General features: G+C 33.3%; 1 protein-coding gene across 4 annotated transcripts; it reads left to right on the forward strand.

The window, feature by feature from the left end:
* The first annotated feature begins 201 nt into the window (after positions 1 to 201).
* LOC127700821 (calmodulin-beta-like) lies at positions 202 to 19674 on the forward strand. 4 transcript variants are annotated; one of them, XM_052204500.1, is made up of 8 exons: positions 202 to 322; positions 8259 to 8306; positions 9878 to 9923; positions 11314 to 11457; positions 14249 to 14358; positions 16207 to 16297; positions 17224 to 17280; positions 19435 to 19674. In XM_052204500.1, exons 2-8 carry the CDS (start codon positions 8298 to 8300, stop codon positions 19482 to 19484), a joined length of 507 nt encoding a protein of 168 aa, XP_052060460.1. In that variant the 5' UTR covers positions 202 to 322; positions 8259 to 8297; the 3' UTR covers positions 19485 to 19674. The 4 variants fall into 4 exon arrangements, with proteins under 4 accessions (XP_052060460.1, XP_052060459.1, XP_052060458.1 ...); XM_052204499.1 differs by lacking the exon at positions 202 to 322 and adding an exon at positions 3120 to 3392; XM_052204498.1 differs by lacking the exon at positions 202 to 322 and adding an exon at positions 4323 to 4452.
* Positions 19675 to 20024: the final 350 nt, after the last annotated feature.

Here is a 20024-nt window from a genome sequence, read left to right on the forward strand (position 1 = left end):
TGAGTCTGAAGATGTTATGTTATCGTATATTTTATCATTGATTAAACATACTTAAAAACTGTTAAAAAAAACTACCTCACACATTTGGGATTTAAAGATAATTATCAAAAGTACATTACCCGTTAAGCATAATAAACTTCGGAAGAGAAAATGAAATAAATAAATGTTTAAAAGGTCAACTAAGAAACACTGAAGTTGTAAAATAGACAAATGCCGGCAAGCAAGACTTATTGATATTGTTAGTGTATATAATTTATGCATGAAACGATCGTGAGACAGATGTTAAGTTAATAGGATAACATTGTGTCAACAGAAGTTAAGGGTAGGTCGTATTTATTATAATTGTACTAATTGTATAGATATTCTTTATACTCTGTGGTCATTAAATCAATCTCGATCGACCTTGTCGTCCTGAACATGCATGAAATATTTGCTACTGGATGTTAAACAACTAACAATCAATCAATCGAGTGACCTTAATAATATGATGGACTGTCAAGGTAAGAAACATATCAGCACAACGATCAAACTCAAAACAACACTTTGGTTTTTTTTTCTCTCTCGAATATTTAGGTACATACTTATAAGCTACAATTTAATATGTATAACATTTAATTTGTTCAGTGTTGACTATATGATTTTAGCTATACAATATAAGTAGTTTGTGTATAAATACTTAACCTATGTATATTTACTTGACATGTAAATCAAAAATATATCTTATCTAACGACATGTTAATATTTGTGTTAAATGTTTCTTTGGACCAAACATCCAAGGATGCAACTGTTTGTTTCCCAGTACCCCAAATGTTTGTTTGGGCCAAACATCTAAGGATGCATCTGTTTGTTTCCCAGTACCCCAAATGTCTGTTTGGACCAAGCATTCAATGAAGCATCTGTTTGTTTCCCAGTACCCAAAATGTTTGTTTGGACCAAGCATTCAATGAAGCATCTGTTTGTTTCCCAGTAGCCCAAATGTTTGTTTGGACCAAGCATCCAAGGAAGCATCTGTTTGTTTGCCAATAGCCCAAATGTTTGTTTAGACCAAGCATCCAAGGAAGCATGTTTTTCCCAATAGCCCAAATGTTTGTTTAGACCAAGCATCCAAGGAAGCAACTGTGTGTTTCCCAATAGCCCAAATGTTTGTTTGGACCAAGCATCCAAGGAAGCAACTGTTTGTTTCCCAATAGCCCAAATGTTTGTTTAGACCAAGCATCCAAGGAAGCATGTTTTTTCCCAATAGCCCAAATGTTTGTTTAGACCAAGCATCCAAGGAAGCAACTGTGTGTTTCCCAATAGCCCAAATGTTTGTTTGGACTATGCATCCAAGGAAGCAACTATTTGTTTCTCAGTAGCCCAAATGTTTGATGATCAATCGCTTACTTGGTACCAAACGCATAACGTTAATCTATTAAAACGACAATAACACGTTCAAAATACAATAAAAGTCCTTTAATTATCAACATTTTTCTCCAACCGGTTCACAACTTTGTGATATTATTATAAATGATAATGTAAATTTACATGATTATCCATGATTATCTAGAAGTTGTGAAACCGGTTAGAGAAAATGTTACAGTAGATAGTTTAAGGACTTTTAGTGCATTTCGAACTTTAATTTTTTGAAAATAATTATGGTTGCTTTTTTTTGTATTTACATTTAAATAAAGAATATTGAAAAACACAACCACTTCAATTGTACAATTTCAAAATATCAGAAATATCAATTTTGAAATAATACAAGACACTGGTACAAATATATATAGTATGAATTAATGTGTGAGCCCCTTTAATTTTGGTATTTAGAAAACTGTTTTTAATCATTAATATTTAATCATCAAACGGTTTGTTCATTATTGTTGCCGTCTTGACTTTCGGATCATTGTTTTATCGCCATAGTTGAATTTCGGATCATTGTTTTAGCGCCATAGTTGAATTTCGAATCATTGTTTTAGCGCCATAGTTGAATTTCGGATCATTGTTTTAGCGCCATAGTTGACTTTCGGATCATTGTTTCAGCGCCATAGATATGAACAAGGACTATAACCTTTACATGTTATCAAATCATACATCATTTAATTGATTGATTGATTATAGGCTGCTTAACGTCCAGTGGCAAATATTTCAGGCATATTCAGGACAAGAACAAATTAACAATGAATACAATAGGTAGGTCCTGTAATAGATGCCGTCCGGGATGAAAGTCTGGAAAATTTGGACTGCCACTGCAAAATGAGGGTATATTGGATAGGGACAGAATTTTTGCCTTGCGACAGGCCATCTGCGGATCCCTCAAAGAGTTGTTGCAAGGGTTCGTAACGTGCAGACAGCGTGACACTTTCTCTCTCTCTCTCTCTCTCTCTCTCTCTCTCTCTCTCTCTCTCTCTACGCGAGGCATCGGATTTAAAGTCCCCATTTTTACCGGACATGGCTGCTTACTTGTACATCCCGCACAGCCAAACGGACGCAAACTTTGGCAAGGGTTTGACTGCCTGTCGGAAGAAGACCAAGAGTGGCCATATTTCTATTCCCCGATCACCCTTTAAATCATTTAATTGAAAGAGATATCTACTTCTGTTTTGTTACTTTCTTTTCCATAAAATGTAAATTGAGCATATATTTTGCATTCAATACATACAAAATATATTGACTAAGGATAATTAATGCCTTGTCAGCGCATTTGGCTATATTACGGCAAAAAATCAATTTATTAAGATTTACTCGAAATCACGTTTGATTGACGGAATGACGGAAAAATATGTTTACTTGCCTAAAGCCTTACATAGACAAGAGTCAACTACTGCAGAAAGTTCAGTCCCACCACTGCACAATATAAAATATATAAAGTCAAGACTCGCATACATACACACCAAAAATCATGACGTCAAACGACAAAATAAGTACGTGTATTTAAAGTCTGTTGAAAATAGTCGTATTACCTTGCATTTAAATACGATAAATAAAGCCAAGTATAATTGTGGAACTTTTGTCCGTCTGATAATTTACATTTTATCTACATGTTACATTTTTAGTTTATTACTTGTAGCTTTAATTATAAGTTTAATTTGTACTTAAGCTATCATTATCCAATTAATTATTCATAGATTTAAAGGCTATCCATAATCCATAGATGTTCTAGTTTATTGATGGCAAAATGTAAATAATTGTCGGGTCTTATCGATGAATAAAACTATTTGTGGGACATTTTGTTGATTTACAACCTAAAAGCAATCAAATTATATTTGCTTCCGACTTAAGCGTCTTATTGATCCTGTGATATTAAACACGCCAAGTTAGGAATAAACCAAGCAAAATTAGTAATTACTCAGCTTGTAAGCGACAATGTAGTTTTGAAGAAACAGCAGCAACGGAAACGGCTTTTGAGAAACCTGGTAAGTTTTCATCATTTCTATCCACGTCTCTTATTGACATGATTATTAAGGTTGTGTATGTGCCATCTTATAGTTTATGATAAAACCGATGTAGATAATATATTTGTCTCGAGTGAACGTGTTCTTCATGAAATTTTAATTGAATTCTTGTATATTATCTGTAGACATCTTGAAGGTTAGTTCTAATATACTGTATTAGTCGTTGGAGTTGCAAATAAAATTGAGAATGGAAATGGGGAATGTGTCAAAGAGACAACAACCCGACCATAGAACAGACAACAGCAGAAGGTCACCAACAGGTCTTCAATGCAGCGAGAAATTCCAGCACCCGGAGGCGTCCTTCAGCTGGCCCCTAAACAAATATATATACTAGTTCAGTGATAATGAACGCCATACTAAACTCCAAATTGTACACAAGAAACTAAAATTAAAAATAATACAAGACTGACAAAGGCTAGAGGCTCCTGACTTGGGACAGGCGCAAAAATGCGGCGGGGTTAAACATGTTTATGAGATCTCAACCCTCCCCCTATACCTCTAGCCAATGTAGAAAAGTAAACGCATAACAATTCAGTTCAAGAGAAGTCCGAGTCTGATGTCAGAAGATGTAACCAAAGAAAATAAACAAAATGACAATAATACATAAATAACGACAGACTACTAGCAGTTAACTGACATGCCAGCTCCAGACTTCAATTAAACTGATTGAAAGATTATGTCTTCATCATATGAATATCAGGCACAATCCTTCCCGTTAGGGGTTTAGTATCATACCATCATAACATATATGAGAAGAACATAAACCGTGTCATGCCAACAAAAGTATACATTTTATTGTAAACTCGACGTCGTAAAATCAAAAGAAAATACCTGCATGTTTAATAGACGTTAACCGAATGTCTTCCCATATTTTGACTCAAACTTGATAGAAAGATGCATATTGTCACATTTAAAAACTAACTTTTGTCAAAAGAAAATCATCGAACTATGTCCATATTCTTAATGAAAACGACAGGTAGAGAGATAGATATACACACAGCGTTGTAAATTATAAGTAACCGTAAGTAATATCTATATGCTTCTAGACCAACACTTTTGGTTGTGTATTTCTTCAACAGTGAAATACTGAAGAATGACAGTTGTATTACTAACGGGATTAAGGTTACGTATGATACGATGATGATGGTGATGATGATGAATGGCTGTTTAACGTCTTATATAGCGGCGAATTAAGTGCATATTCAGAACGAGAACATGTTAATGTGATAGTGATTTGAACCCTGCTTTGTACTAGAACGACAAGCTGAACCGGATTTTTAACATGCTAGTTCACAAGGTAATACATGTATGTCTGCACCCTAATTACCCGAACACATCATTCAGACTCCGAGCCGACCAATATTTGCTCTTACGTGCTAAGCGGAGAAGCATTAAATACCAAATTTAAAGTCATTTATTTGACCCGGTTGGAGATAGAACACAAGCACGCTACCCCGAGACCAACGAGACAATTCCGCACGATATCACTGCAGTGGTATATACCAGCAAGGCGACAGCAGTAACTTGTGTATATCTAGCTGTGTTGTTCCATAATGACTTTGCCGAGTAAATACTCATGATCAAGTATATTGATTATACATTCTCCGATACCACTGCTGTCTTTTGTTATACTTAAGTTTAATGTTTCGTCATTAAATTTGGAAAATTAGATATTTTCTAGACTCAATCGTGTTACATAATGAATATTAGAACTCATAGATACCTTGATTAAAATTGTGTGCGCTAGAATGTTTTTTCGTCTGCAAAAGACTCACCAGTGCGCTCGAAACAAAAAAGTTTAAAATGTATGAAGACGAAGAGCATTGAGGACCCAAAATTTCAAAAGGTTTTTCCGATAGACACAAAATGTTGATTGAAGACAATAACCTGACCTCTTTTTTATGGGGGAAAAATTCAAGGGGGAAAATAGTTGTCAGTAGTTCTTCCTACTATTTTTCATATTCAACATTCCTTAATAATATGTCGTACATTATATTAAGATTGGAATCCATCGCGTGTATCTTACAATTAGATCCTACAATATTGTACTAACATAATTATACACCTTGATTTAGTTGTATTAATTATCGTAATATTATCTTACACCATAACAACAAGGAAAAAATAGGTTTATTTTCATTTGAAGTTAAGTTAGCTATTGCAACTTGCATAAATGATATATTTTACACTAGAGTGATTTAGATAAATGGAACATGTAAGGTGTCTATTTACACATACTTCTATATGTATAAATACATTTTATTCGTGTTTTAAAGTCATAAAACTTTAAAGTAACCTTCATACATGTATATCTGTATGTAACATCTTGATGTGTACGTTATACATGTTTTATAAGCGAATAATGCAGTATTTTTGATTTTTTACGGAGTAAAATTTTTAGATTCTTTAGATCTGAGTGGTCATGGGTCTCCGGGCACTTCAGTGGTAATGTTATTGTTTGACAAACATTTATAGACAGTTTATCAGAAATCGTTATCTCATTGCTGTAATATTGATTGATTTGTGTTTAACGCCATGATCATGACTCTTGTCAATATCATGGCGGCTGGTATTTGTTGGTGGAGGGAGCTGTAGTGCCAAGGTAGAACCATTCACCGGAAAAGGTTCAGGTCAAGTTCGAACCTGCGTTCGATTCCGAAGTTACTTGAATAGGATTGTCAGTTTTGCTGAAGGTCGATGGTTCTCTCTGGTTTCTCCATTTTCCTCCAACAATAAAAACTGGTCACAATGATATAGCCAAGAGTGCTGAATGTGGCGTAAAACATAACCAATCAATAAATCGTATTGCTATAATCTTAACCCTACATTTACAGATTTCAGATGTTTCCATTTTAACTTCATTACAATAAAAATTAATCATACTGACTGTGGTTACAATGTTTGATAATTGTTGGGATTTTAAGAGTTATAAAAATATTGAAACAGCAATCTTAACATTTGGTCATCCAATAAGTACCAAACTACAGTTCTTTGGTTTATTGGTTATTATACCCAAGGGTATCATCAGCTCAGTAGTTAGTGCTCCCGTACTGATATCATTTGTAATATACTATTCTAAAATTCCCCGTTGATAAATTCAAAAAATACGAAGAAACCTAGGTTCAAAGTCCCTCAGGCGGAGTCGACCTTAGGTGCATTAGGCTATTCTTTTCTAAATCCCCTTTGGTCATATAGCTCCTAACGTTTCTGCATTTTTACACATCTCTGGCTTTCAAATGATAAGTTTTGCGCTGTGCTAATGAAGGTACACACAGAAAACCGCCTCGGACGCACGAAATATAAAGTGTAGTTTTCACCAGGTATGACGTACGCTCACATTATAGTCCCTTGATAGTTTTTGATGTTACGTCGCTGCCTCATTGTCATTTAGCTCGAAATTTCGTTTATACTTATTGTTAGTAAGACATCTTTGTTTCATGGAATTCGATCTCAATTGACTTGGATTGTCAAGAGTTTGCTAACAAGTAAAATTGTGTTACATTCCTATTCTGTCTTGTTAGCCAGTAATCTTCTTCAATTAATTCGAATCTAGTCAAAACAAGCTAATTTTCAGACCTGAGTAGCACATTATCACATTTTGCCAGTTTATCAAACCATTATTTTCCTGACAGTATTGCGAAGAGTTCATGTACAGGATAAAAACATGAGAATTAAACAAGTTGTTGTTTTATGTACGACGTTTTGGATTTCAATGAACGTAATCTATGTTTTACTGGTAAATTATTAAGTCAGGGATTTCGTTACCACAAATTACTTAAAACCTTTACTAAATTCTTCCATAAATATAAAAATTTGGTTTTGAAGTTTGGTTGTACCTGTAGAAAACTTATTTCAAACGGGATAGCACATCCTAATTTTTACGGAGATGTTGTTTACCGAGCCCGGAAATTTAGATACGATCCGGGTAAACTTATCGATCTTTTAAATAAACTTATTCTTAAAAGGTTACCAATTCAACACTGTAATTAGATCTTTGAATATTGTTTTTATTGGTATTAATATTGATTTGGCTATCAGTAAATTAAAATCAAACTAAACATTTTTATATACATATGCACATCCATAGCTCTACAATCTGTCGATACCTTTATCTTGGCATTGCACAAGGTCGTGTTTTTCTCTGACTGTTAATGACGTCTTTAAACTAAATCCATTGGAAGTTGGATGTGCACGGATTGATATTTTAGTCTCAGATGCATGATTTTTTTATTAGTTGTTATTTGCTTTGAACTAGCTGTCAGTAACTGCGAGTACTCTCAGATCTGTACTTAGTGTCTTTTTGTTGTGGGGATGTATAAGTGCCCTGCCACGTCCACTCTGTGTTTTTGTTAGATGTATTTCTATTTGTATCCATCTGATGAGTTAAGCCTTTTTCAACTGATTTTTATAGTTTGTTCTTATGTTGTACCCATACACCACTGTCCCAGGTTAGGGGGAGGGTTGGGCGCCCGCTAACATGTCTTACCCCACCACATTCTGTATATGCCTGTCCCAAGTCAGGAGCATGTAATTTAGTGGTTGTCGTTTGTTTCTGTGTACATGTTGTATCATATTTGTTTTTCATTCATTAATTTGTACATAAATTAGGCCGTTAGTTTTCTCGTTTGAATGGTTTTACATTGTCATTTAGGGCCCTTTTATAGCTGACTATGCGGTATGGTTTTGCTCATTGTTGAAAGCCGTACGGAGACCTATAGTTGTTAATTTCTGTGTCATTTGGTCTCGTGTGGAGAGTTGTCTCTTTGGCAATCATACCACATCTTCTTATTTTTATATCTAATAATGCTTATTGTTATATATTTTCAGTTTCAACACTGACGTACACCATAAGAAGTAACATTGAAAATGTCTGCGGTAAATATAATTGTAATTGATCAAATGCACGTATATAATTAGAAGTTGGTACTGCTGTTATGAATATACGAATATCTAACAATATAGATGATATTTACCTATAATATCATAAACACCTTAGCACATGCTCCGTATCGCGTATCATATATCCATACCTTCAGGAATAACACCACTAATTCATAGCCCCCTTGCTTTCTGTGTTAAATTCTGCAAATTCAAGCATTCATAGCTACTTTGTCTTAAGTCTAAAGTGGTAGTCATTTCATGTCAAAAAAAAAGTAAAATAACAAAAATACCGAACTCCAAGGAAAATTCAAATCGGAAAGTCCCTTTTCAAATGGCCAAATGAAAAGCTCAAACACATCAAACGAATGGAAAACAACTGTCATATTCCTGACTATACCTTATCCTGACTTGTGCTGAAAAAATCAACATACCTTTAATTGCATATTAGAGCGCACAGGTTCCCGGAAGTTGGGTAGCACAAAACAGGTACTTCTGATCTGAGCAACAGGGCAAATATGCCCTCCTATTTTAATGACATATATTTTTTTACTATTCAAAATAAACTTTTAACAAGGGTTCTACAGGGATCTTAATTCCGTAAGTTTCATTTAATACCAAAATTACCAAGATATTTTACCTATTGACAAAGTTACAGCTATGCGTAGGAACTATTTTGTTTAAAATATGTACTTCTTTCTTGTATGTTCTTTCTGACCGGGCCGAATTAGTGGTATACCTTTAGGGAACATGCTATGGTCTCTGGTGGAAAGTTGTCTTATTGGAAATCATACTTCATCTCATATAGCTATTTATAAAAACTAATCAAAGATACCAGGCTTATAATTTTAATCCCATAAAGATTCAAAATGTAATGTTTTACAAATTAAGCGTGAAAATATCTCAAGAAATGAAAAAATTGAAAAAAATAAACCCACTGAATTAATCACTGCTTTTATTCAGTGGAAATATGTTAACTGTAATGTATCGTGCTTTTACCGACAAAATCCATGAACACTGTCATCACACAATTATAGTTCTTGTAATGACATGTAATTACGCATTTACAGTAACATGTATAGACGTCATTGAACAAATAGTATATATATTTCTAATTAATTGAGTTCCACATGTAGTTGATAAACAAATGTATTGACATTTTAGCTTATATGTAGATATATATTTGTGGTCGCATGTCGTATGAGTTTGACATCCAAAACGTACCCACTACTGATTTTATGACGAATGATCAATGATGAAATAAATTGTGCTTGTATTTCAATATTTGAGGAGTGCGACAATACTTTTTAGTTGTGTAAAATCTATAAATATTATTTTTGATGAACTTTAAAAATTTGATGAATTCTACTTCGAGTATCCTAATGGTGAGATCCAGGCGAAAAACTTTACCAGGTAAGTGTAGAAATAAAATAAACATGAGATGTGTCTTAGTTTTTGTGTCGTTGGACTATGTATCATTCACGCATATCCCGCATATAAAAATTATATAAGGATCTCAATAGTTTAGAATTTTAAAAGACATCTTTTTTAATTTGATGCCATTTCAGGAAGAGAGTAGCATACTACAGCGATATTCAGAGGCAAAAATCCGTGGTATGTTTTGTTTTTATTCTAAACAGTCGATAGCATTTATACCTTATTATAGATTGAGTTTACCAAAGTCGATGCATTTACAAATACATATATAGTCTTAATTTTAAAAAATCTTCATAAATAGTATGAATATATATAACTATATTACATTATATATCAATAGTTGTAATGACATACAGAAGAGGGTACTGTAATAGGAAATATGTCTGCAGTTTGCATAATTTCAAGTGGTATAATTGATTCTACACTCCGTTTGAAAAAGACCGGTCGAAGTGCTAGAAGTATAAATACAAAACATAAAATCCAGAAAACAAAAACCAAAATGAAAATGACACTACATAAGTTTGTTCCACCCGATATAACCTTCACCAGCAACGCTCAAACTACCAACCATCAAAAGTTATGCGATAGGGTGATCCCAATCTGTGAGGCACGACCTATTTCCCAAAACATTTTTTCCCTCACGGTGTGAAATTAAACCGAGTTTGATTTAATTATGGGAAATCTACAGCACTGTCTATGGTAAGAGAGAGTTTTGAACGCTTACAAACATGTTTAACTCCGCCATATTCCTTGTATACTTGTGCCAAGTCAGGAGTCTGTAATTCAGTGGTTGTCGTTGAAATATCTTGTGGAAATCTTAACGCATATGGAAAGGAAACAAATATGTAAACATTGAATTCTATTGCATGCGAATCCTACTCATGTTGTATATATACAACACTTTTAAGAGGATCGATTTCTTCATAATACAAAGACTCCATGAAGTGTCACTTGTGGTGATTACAGCATCTAAGAAATCAATATTGCTATTCCATCAGAAAATATTTATAGGATACAATATTTTAATTGAATTTCTCAAGCAAGGAGAATGTCGTCCCATGAGGATATTTTCCATCATATACTTTTACAAACACTCTATTCTCGCAATTTGGAAAGGCCAAAAAGTAAAGTTGTGTTTCCTGTCTCCCTACCTACCTCGTGCCAATACATTTTATGGACATTTTTTGGTTAAGCACCGCTAACTCATTTCACAAATAATCTTATGAGTAAAAATACTCTTTAAGTCATAAACATTTCAGTATAACTTACGATCAAATTTAGTTGCTGGAATATTGGAACAGCATGGTTTCAGACTGTATCATTTAATTTCAAATTACCACAAATATGGAAGTAATATTATTAAACTTCGATTAAATGTTATGGGCTTCGTTCAAGGCCTCATATCTGAGAAGTGTAGTTATAGATATTCTCGGAAATCAGAGCCCCATTTTGTTTTATAAAACATCCAAAAGAACTTTCAAAATCAATAATGTTCTAGTTAAAAACAATGGTGTACTTTTAACTCCAAATGGTCACGAATGTTTCTTTTTTTTTTTTTAACTTTTAGAATTACGAGAGGCATTTCGTCTGTTTGATAAAGATGGAGACGGATCCATAAGTACAGATGAACTAGGAACAGTTATGAGAAATCTGGGGCAATTCCCATCATCTGACGAAATATCACAAATGATTAAGGAAATAGATATTGATGGTATGTATGTCGATACATTATATATGTTTAATTTGAATTTCGTGTCAAAATATTTTTCTATTTCGTTTTTTTCGTCTCAAAATGTATTTCTATTTCGTTTTTTTTTTTTTTCGTCTTTTCTGTTTAGTATTCTCCCTACATATGCAGTTTGTTCCACTTCAAAGGTTCTTCTAGTTGTGAAAATTTCCTTGTTTCTCGATTGATTTTACTCTATACGCGTATGGTCCGGTTAATTAACACGATGAACATTGAAAAAGTGACCCATAAATTAAGAGATTCTAAAATTGAAATTTTTTACTTATTCAATCATATTGTAATGATTGTTACATGATAAATGAAATAAAGTAAATTTTATTTACACGTAGGAATTACAGTAAAATCATTTTAACATGGTCATTATTGATTTGTCCTGACATTTATTTATATATAGTTATTTAAAGTGTTCTTGCTCCTATGTGTACGATCTTACAAAAACAGAAACGTGTGAATAGGAGAAAAAAAAAACACAAAAATTAAATGAAAAAAAGTTGAGATAAGAAGAAATTTTGTTTCTGAAATAATCAAACACTAAGAAAAAAGAAAAAAAGGTTCATGCCCAAAACGGCTGTGGTTTCACTTGCAGTCGAAAAAGTCGACAAGACAAAATGCTCTAAATCGTGTCTAGCGAAGGCAAGATAACAGAAACACCAAGATTCAGACAATTTTTAAACATAAAGGAATTCAGTTAGTAACATATTTTTCGAGTTATCTTTATCTAAATGATAGGAATAACTCCTGTTTTTGTATTTGTCGATATGATGTAAATCTTGAATATAACATTTATTTTTAGTTCCATTAACTTAAGGATATTTACGCTTCAACTTTCTTTCAAAGTATTAATGACTTTCAAATTAGTAATGAACTGAACGCATCTTGGTTTTAAGACATTACTGTCTCTATTAACTGATCGGGAATTTAAATTCACTATTCGTTTAATATGATATCATTAGCTTAGAAGTCAGTACTTCGGTACTGACATGATTTATAACAAACCTTTCTAACATTGTCCAGTTATAAATTTAGAAATTATATAGAAACTACGTTTTCAACTCCCTCGGGCAAGGTTGGGCTTGCACGGAATTGGTTATCTTTTATGTACTTTCGTCATATAGCTCTTCAACTGTTTTGTTTTATTATACATCCTTGGCTTTCAAATTTTCAGCTTAGAGCGTTCCTGCCAGAAAAGCGCTTCGGATGCATGAAATTTATAAAGAGTTGTGTTCATTTTGAATTTATACTTTCAATCTGTAAAGCTGCCTTTGTGTTAAATATTTGTTAATAAATTTAGCGTTTCCTTTTCTTGTACCGGATTACCGTACAATATATATCAATGTAGTTTGACGGAAATTGCACTAATTGCCATGCACATTTATAAAAATGTATTATTCGTTGTTTTAATCCTATTGATAAAAATTGCATGTATTTTCTTTTGAAATTTTTCACAAGAGTTGTATTTCTTTGGACAAAGTTTCGTTGCACAGTCTCTGCCGAAAAATGTGTATTTCTTATTCTATTGTCTGATGATTGAATCTTGTTGTATAGAAAAAATATGTTTAAGAGGTATTAAATGATCATATAAACTTCTAATAATGATCGAGTTTGAGGTTTTAAAGAAAGACGTAGGGGCAAGGTTTCAACAACAGGTATTCATAATAGTCAATTGATTTTTTTGTCAGATTAAAAACGCAAGGTTCTTTAAAAGCAATGTGGATAGTTGAGCACTATTGCGATTTTATGAAATTCAATTTGTTTGAGAATGTTGAAGACGTTTACCATTATAACTCGTTATAAGTATGTTGATGGTAAGAAACAGGACTGACTGAAATCTGCAGCTATTATTAAAACAAGATAGCAATAGCTTATCGCCATTCGAAAAATATCAATGAACTAGAAATGTGATAATTTTTGCACACACACAAACACACATTTATATATATGGCCAATAAATAACACACTTACAGGTTCAGGATATTTTATTATTTAATTTTTCTAGTACGTCATGAGATTGTCGTCTTATGTACGTCTTAGTCATATCAAATTGGACGCTTTCTATTCAAATAAAGTAAATTGCACTAGTTTGAATGAAACTATTAAGGTAAACTCCTTTAAATGATCAAAAGAAGATATAAATATATATAATTCCTTTAAATGATCAAAAGAAGATATAAATATATATAATTCCTTTAAATGATCAAAAGAACATATAAATATATATAATTCCTTTAAATGATCAAAAGAAGATATAAATATATATAATTCCTTTAAATGATCAAAAGAAGATATAAATATATATAATTTACAAGCGGATTCAAACCTGATCTATAAATTCTTAAGAAACAACTTACGTCTTTCAACAGTTTTTGTTTAAAAATAAAACATACTAAATGGTGACGTTTATTATGATTTCAATATCTTTCATTATCAGATAATTCTGCTGAATTAACACTTTTATGTAAAGCTGTAATTTCCTTTGCATGTTTTGTCAATTAAGTAAAACTATTTTAATGTTATAATTCTATTTTGCTTGGTAAACCAATAAAGTGCATGGTACAAACAGTTCAGATTAGAAAGGTGATAGACGAGCCTTTATTTTATGAACGATAAGCTTCGGTTGGGCAATCGATAAATTTCAGATTTTTCAGATCATAACACAGAAACGAGTTCAAATAGCAATACATACCTGCATGCACCACACCATTGTCATAGGCTTATGCCATATACTTATCTAGACTTGTTTTTTGTTTCATAATAGGCGATGGGACGTTCAGTTTTGAAGAATTTGTACAAGTAATGGCCAACATGGGAGGTATCAGTGAACAATCAGAGGAGGATGAGGAAGAGGAACTCAGACAAGCATTTAGAGTAAGTCATGTGCTACAATATATAGAAGAAATCAGACAAGCCTTTAGAGTAAGTTATGTGCTACAATAGATAGAGGAACTCAGACTCGCCTTTAGAGTAAGTTATGTGCTACAATAGATAGAGGAACTCAGACAGAAGAACTCAGACTCGCCTTTAGAGTAAGTTATGTGCTACAGTAGATAGAGGAACTCAGACTCGCCTTTAGAGTAAGTTATGTGCTACAGTAGAAAGAGGAACTCAGACAAGCCTTTAGAGTAAGTCATGTGCTACAATAGATAAAAGAACTCGGACAAGCCTTTAGAGTAAGTTATGTGCTACAATAGATAGAGGAACTCAGACAAGCCTTTAGAGTAAGTTATGTGCTACAATAGATAGAGGAACTCAGACAAGCCTTTAGAGTAAGTTATGTGCTACAATAAATAGAGGAACCCAGACAAACCTTTAGAGTAAGTTATGTGCTACAATAGATAGAGGAACTCAGACAAGCCTTTTGAGTAAGTTATGTGCTACAATAAATAGAGGAACCCAGACAAACTTTTAGAGTAAGTTATGTGCTACAATAGATAGAGGAACTCAGACAAGCCTTTAGAGTAAGGCATGTGTTACAATAAATAGAGGAACTCAGACAGAGGAACTCAGACAAGCCTTTAGAGTAAGTTATGTGCTACAATAGATAAAAGAACTCGGACAAGCCTTTAGAGTAAGTCATGTGCTACAATAAATAGAGGAACCCAGACAAACCTTTAGAGTAAGGTATGTGCTACATTAGATAGAGGAACTCAAACAAGCCTTTAGAGTAAGTTGTGTGCTACAATAGATAGAGGAACTCAGACAGAGGAACTCAGACAAGCCTTTAGAGTAAGTTATGTGCTACAATAAATAGAGGAACCCAGACAAACCTTTAGAGTAAGTTATGTGCTACAATAGATAGAGGAACCCAGACAAGCCTTTAGAGTAAGTTATGTGCTACAATAAATAGAGGAACCCAGACAAACCTTTAGAGTAAGTTATGTGCTACAATAGATAAAGGAACTCAGACAAGCCTTTAGAGTAAGTTATGTGCTACAATAAATAGAGGAACCCAGACAAACCTTTAGAGTAAGTTATGTGCTACAATAGATAGAGGAACTCAGACAAGCCTTTAGAGTAAGTTATGTGCTACAATAAATAGAGGAACCCAGACAAACCTTTAGAGTAAGTTATGTGCTACAATAGATAGAGGAACTCAGACATAGGAACTCAAACAAGCCTTTAGAGTAAGTTATGTGCTACAATAAATAGAGGAACCCAGACAAACCTTTAGAGTAATTTATGTGCTACAATAGAAAGAGGAACTCAGACTCGCCTTTAGAGTAAGTTATGTGCTACAATAGACAGAGGAACTCAGACAAGCCTTTAGAGTAAGTTATATGCTACAATAGACAGAGGAACTCAGACAAGATTTAGAGTAAGTTATATGCTACAATAGATATAAAAATTAGAAGATGTGGTATGATTGCCAATGAGACAACTCTCCATCAGAAACCAAATGACATAGAAGTTAACAAATATTGTGTAAAACAATTCGAACGAGAAAAACTAACGGCTTGATTTATGTACAAAACAATGACGAAAAACAAAATGTGCTACATTGGGTATAGCTATATAGTAAACGTACAACACGGGTAATATGTCAAAGAATGTAAAATTTATAAGTTAAATATTTTATATTATAAGAAAGTTATAGAAGAATAATACTGCCTGCAATTACATGAAGTAAGTGACTAAAGATTTAGAGATTGTACATCTAATCAAGTGATGTCAATGAAAGAGAGGCATGTTTTTTTTAAGTTTTCATTTGGTTTTAAGGTTTTTGACAAATCTGGATGTGGTTACATTACGGCATCAGATCTCAGGGCAGTATTGCAATGCATCGGTGAAGATTTAACAGAGGATGAAAGTAAGTCATAAAATAAACTTTCAAGTTTTGCGATATTTTATGTCGTTGGGTTGCTGTCTCATTGATGTTTACTTCGTCTTCTATTCTATATCAAACAATTAAAATCTTAAAATCTTAAGATATAATGACATTCTTTTAATATATTTTATCAATTTAAAAAGAATTGTTGGTTACATTTAACAAAATGTGATAGTTTAGTTTAACTTGTTCATTAATAGATAGATGTAAAACTTAAATAAAAAAAATGGGTGTGAGTTTTTGTCGATTTTTGCGTGTGAGATAATTTCTTTCTATTCAAAACTTTATCAGTCAAAACAAATAAAAAAATCTCTCCTTATTGTGTTCTGGCTTGTCAGTTGAACTAAGATACCCTGAAAAGGCTTGTAGTTCCCTCTCTAACTAATATTATCATCTCTTACTAATAACACGTGACTAGCTGATCATGACAAGTAAAGGTATTGTTATAATATTATCCAGGAAAATGTCATGAACGAGAAATGAACTGGATTGAGACTACGACAAATTGAACATATCCAGTGTCGCTAACGACATTGATATCCCGGAAATGACTATTTCGTCATTGTAGTTTTTATGCGAAATATGCATTCTCAAAACACTTCAAACCTTCATTTGTTAGTTATGGTGTCCAACAGTGTTCACACAATTTATGAAAGGCAGTTCCCCGTGTATGTTGTTTTAGACAGCAGTGATACATGTACGGATAAAGAGGCTCAATCTGATTTATAGTAGTTTCTCTGTAATATTTGCTATTTTAGTTTTGTCTTATATTTCGTCGTAATGGTGTTGTCTATCCGACTTTTGTTTTTTCATTGTTCCGTCAAGATACATTTTTTTATCATGTCCCTATTCTGAAATTACCTTTGAAATGTATTATTTTATCATTAATAATTTTTGTTGTTATACAGTTGATGAAATGATTGCTGAAGTAGATATTGATGGAGATGGAAGAATAGATTTCGATGGTAAGCATTCAATTCATTCTAAAACATATATTTTGATAAACATTATATATTATTCTTTGACAACTAACATAATCATGTAAACAGTGTCGAAAATCGTTGAACGGTGAGGACGAAACAGTAGAATCCAAGTTAACAACTGCATAACTGCACAAAAATGTATTTACTGTAAAATTCTGAAAAATGATATATTTTTGTTTTAATACATAAAATTGAGAATGGAAATGGGGAATGTGTCAAAGAGACAACAACCCGACCAAAGAGCAGAAAACAGCCGAAGGCCACCAATAGGTCTTCAACACAGCGAGAAAATCCCGCACACGGAGGCGGGCTTCAGCTGGCCCCTAAACAAAAATGTGTACTAGTTCAATGAAAATGGACGTCACACTAAACTCCAAAACATATAAATGAACTAAAATTAAAAAAAACATACAAGACTAACAAAGGCCAGAGGCTCATGACTTGGGACAGGCGCAAAAATGCGGCAGGGTTAAACATGTTTTGTGAGATCTCAACCCTCCCCCTATACCTCTAGCCAATGTAGTATAAATAAACACACAGCAATACGCACAGTATAAAGCTACTTTTGTAACTCATGAATGTATTTTATTTCTCATTTCACTATGTTAGTTGAAATATAATAAACAAATTGATGAATCAAACACTTGTATTATGAAATACTAGCACATGTTTTTAAAGTCATATATATAACTGATAAATGTTTTACACAACAACAGTTTTAAAAACTATAACAAAAATACCGACCTCCGAGGCAAATTCAAAGTGGGGAAGTCCATAAAAACTGACAAAATCAAACGTCATCAATCTGAATCAACAGAACAAGTGAAAAAAGACTGCCATATTCCCGACTTGGTACAGGCATTTTCCGAAGAAAATGGTGGGCTAGACCTGGTTTTATAGCTAGCTAAAACTCCTCTTGTATGGGAGTAGTTTATAGTTCCGTTATATTCACAAAATTGAGAGAGCAACCCAAACAGACATAATAGGTTAATGTGACAATTATTGGGATCCAGCAGCCAAAACTGTGTAAACATATATCACAGACATGCAACACAAACTCGACTATTTTCAGTCTTCTTTTGTGAAACATTTATTAATCTAGCAGAAAGCATGGATACATTTTTTTTTAAAGAAAAGACAACTTTTATTATTCGAATACTCAGAACATTGATGGTAAAGGTGAAGGCATTCCTTCAAAGTATAACGGACGCCATCATGATTTTGTTAGCAGTCACGGATCTGTGTCACTGATGGCCATGGGTATGTTACAATCGTTGTGAGTTACAATCCCGTTTTTTTCATCGATTGTGACATCACCGAATTTTTACTTTTCATGCGCAAACAACGGGTTTCACTAGTGGAACAGATCTACATATCCTTCCTGAGCACCCTCGGTTTATGGTGGGGTTTGTATTGTTCAGTCTTTGATCTCAGGTGCACCCTCGGTTTATGGTGGGGTTTGTATTGTTCAGTCTTTATTCTCAGGTGCACCCTCGGTTTATGGTGGGGTTTGTATTGTTCAGTTTTTGGTCTCAGGTGCACCCTCGGTTAATGGCGGGGTTTGTATTGTTCAGTTTTTGGTCTCAGGTGCACCCTCGGTTAATGGCGGGGTTTGTATTGTTCAGTTTTTGGTCTCAGGTGTAGTGTTTTGTAGACTATTGTTCGTCTTTCCGTCGTTTTCTTTATGGTCATGGTTTTGTCCCATTTTCTTCGACTTTTGATTTGTGATTCTACTTTTTTTGGTATCTTTTGTCTTTTCCTTTTACATTAAATAGACATAAAATCGTATTCACACAAAACAAGGAATTTTCACGTGCGTTTTAAATTATCATCATTTTTTGTTATAAACGCAGCATATCTCGGAGCAATGCCTAGTCTGTGGTGAATCCAATTTTAGTGGAATTCGTGGTTTTTTGGTTAACGGATAAAAAAAACACAGTAACCGACTTTATCAATCACACGATTTAAGTGGTTTTATTTTCATTCAGAAATCGTCAGTGTTAGTCGAAGTGTCTGTTTTTTGTCTGTCAATTCAAAACTGTATCATTGTTAAACTATTCTATCTTCTCCGTTGAGTGCAGTCACAACTTGTTAGTTTTCGGAGCAATTTATGATTTTTATGATTTTTTTTTGTAGAATTCATTGCATGCATGTGTGAAGATGCACCACAGAAGTCAACAGCATGATTTTTCATATTGAGTACATTTAAATGCAATGAGTTTGGACATTGGTAGTGTCATCTAATAATAGTAGGACATTCAGCAATATAAAAGGATGACCGACTTCAGTAATACTTGTTTTTTTTATTATGTATTTAATAAATACTTACTTTCTCTTTATAAACGGTTAATATAAAATAATAAATATATACATGTACATCAGTTTTTGGTAAAATCTGCTATACTGAAACACAATCAAATAATTGTTTCTACAAATAACATTGCAGTGCCTCAAACAATCTATTGCAAAATAAACAGATGAAAGAACCTTAAAGAGAAAGCTTAAAACACATCATGCCTCTCAGAATCCACATGTGATATTCGTACAAGTTCCATATAAGAAAGAAAGGTCTCTTATATCAGATTGTTCTCTCATCCGGTGGTTTTAGATTGGTTGAAACTATCATACAAACCTAAAGAGGGTCTGAAAGGAAATACCGGCAACAAAAATTCTTATGGGATATTTTAACAAGTTTCCCTCTAGGAATAAAGGTTCTCAATTTCAGA

This window comes from Mytilus californianus, unplaced genomic scaffold, assembly GCF_021869535.1.
Source record: "Mytilus californianus isolate M0D057914Y unplaced genomic scaffold, xbMytCali1.0.p SCAF_5, whole genome shotgun sequence".
Classification (NCBI taxonomy): Eukaryota; Metazoa; Mollusca; class Bivalvia; order Mytilida; family Mytilidae; genus Mytilus; species Mytilus californianus.

Coding starts and splice junctions, on each gene's coding strand:
- LOC127700821 (XM_052204497.1), top strand. CDS start 9,650: ATGAACTTTAAAAATTTGATGAATTCTACTTCGAGTATCCTAATGGTG. Junction 14,359..16,206: donor AACTCAGACAAGCATTTAGA/GTAAGTCATGTG, acceptor TTTGGTTTTAAG/GTTTTTGACAAATCTGGATG. Junction 17,281..19,434: donor TGGAAGAATAGATTTCGATG/GTAAGCATTCAA, acceptor TTTTTTTTGTAG/AATTCATTGCATGCATGTGT.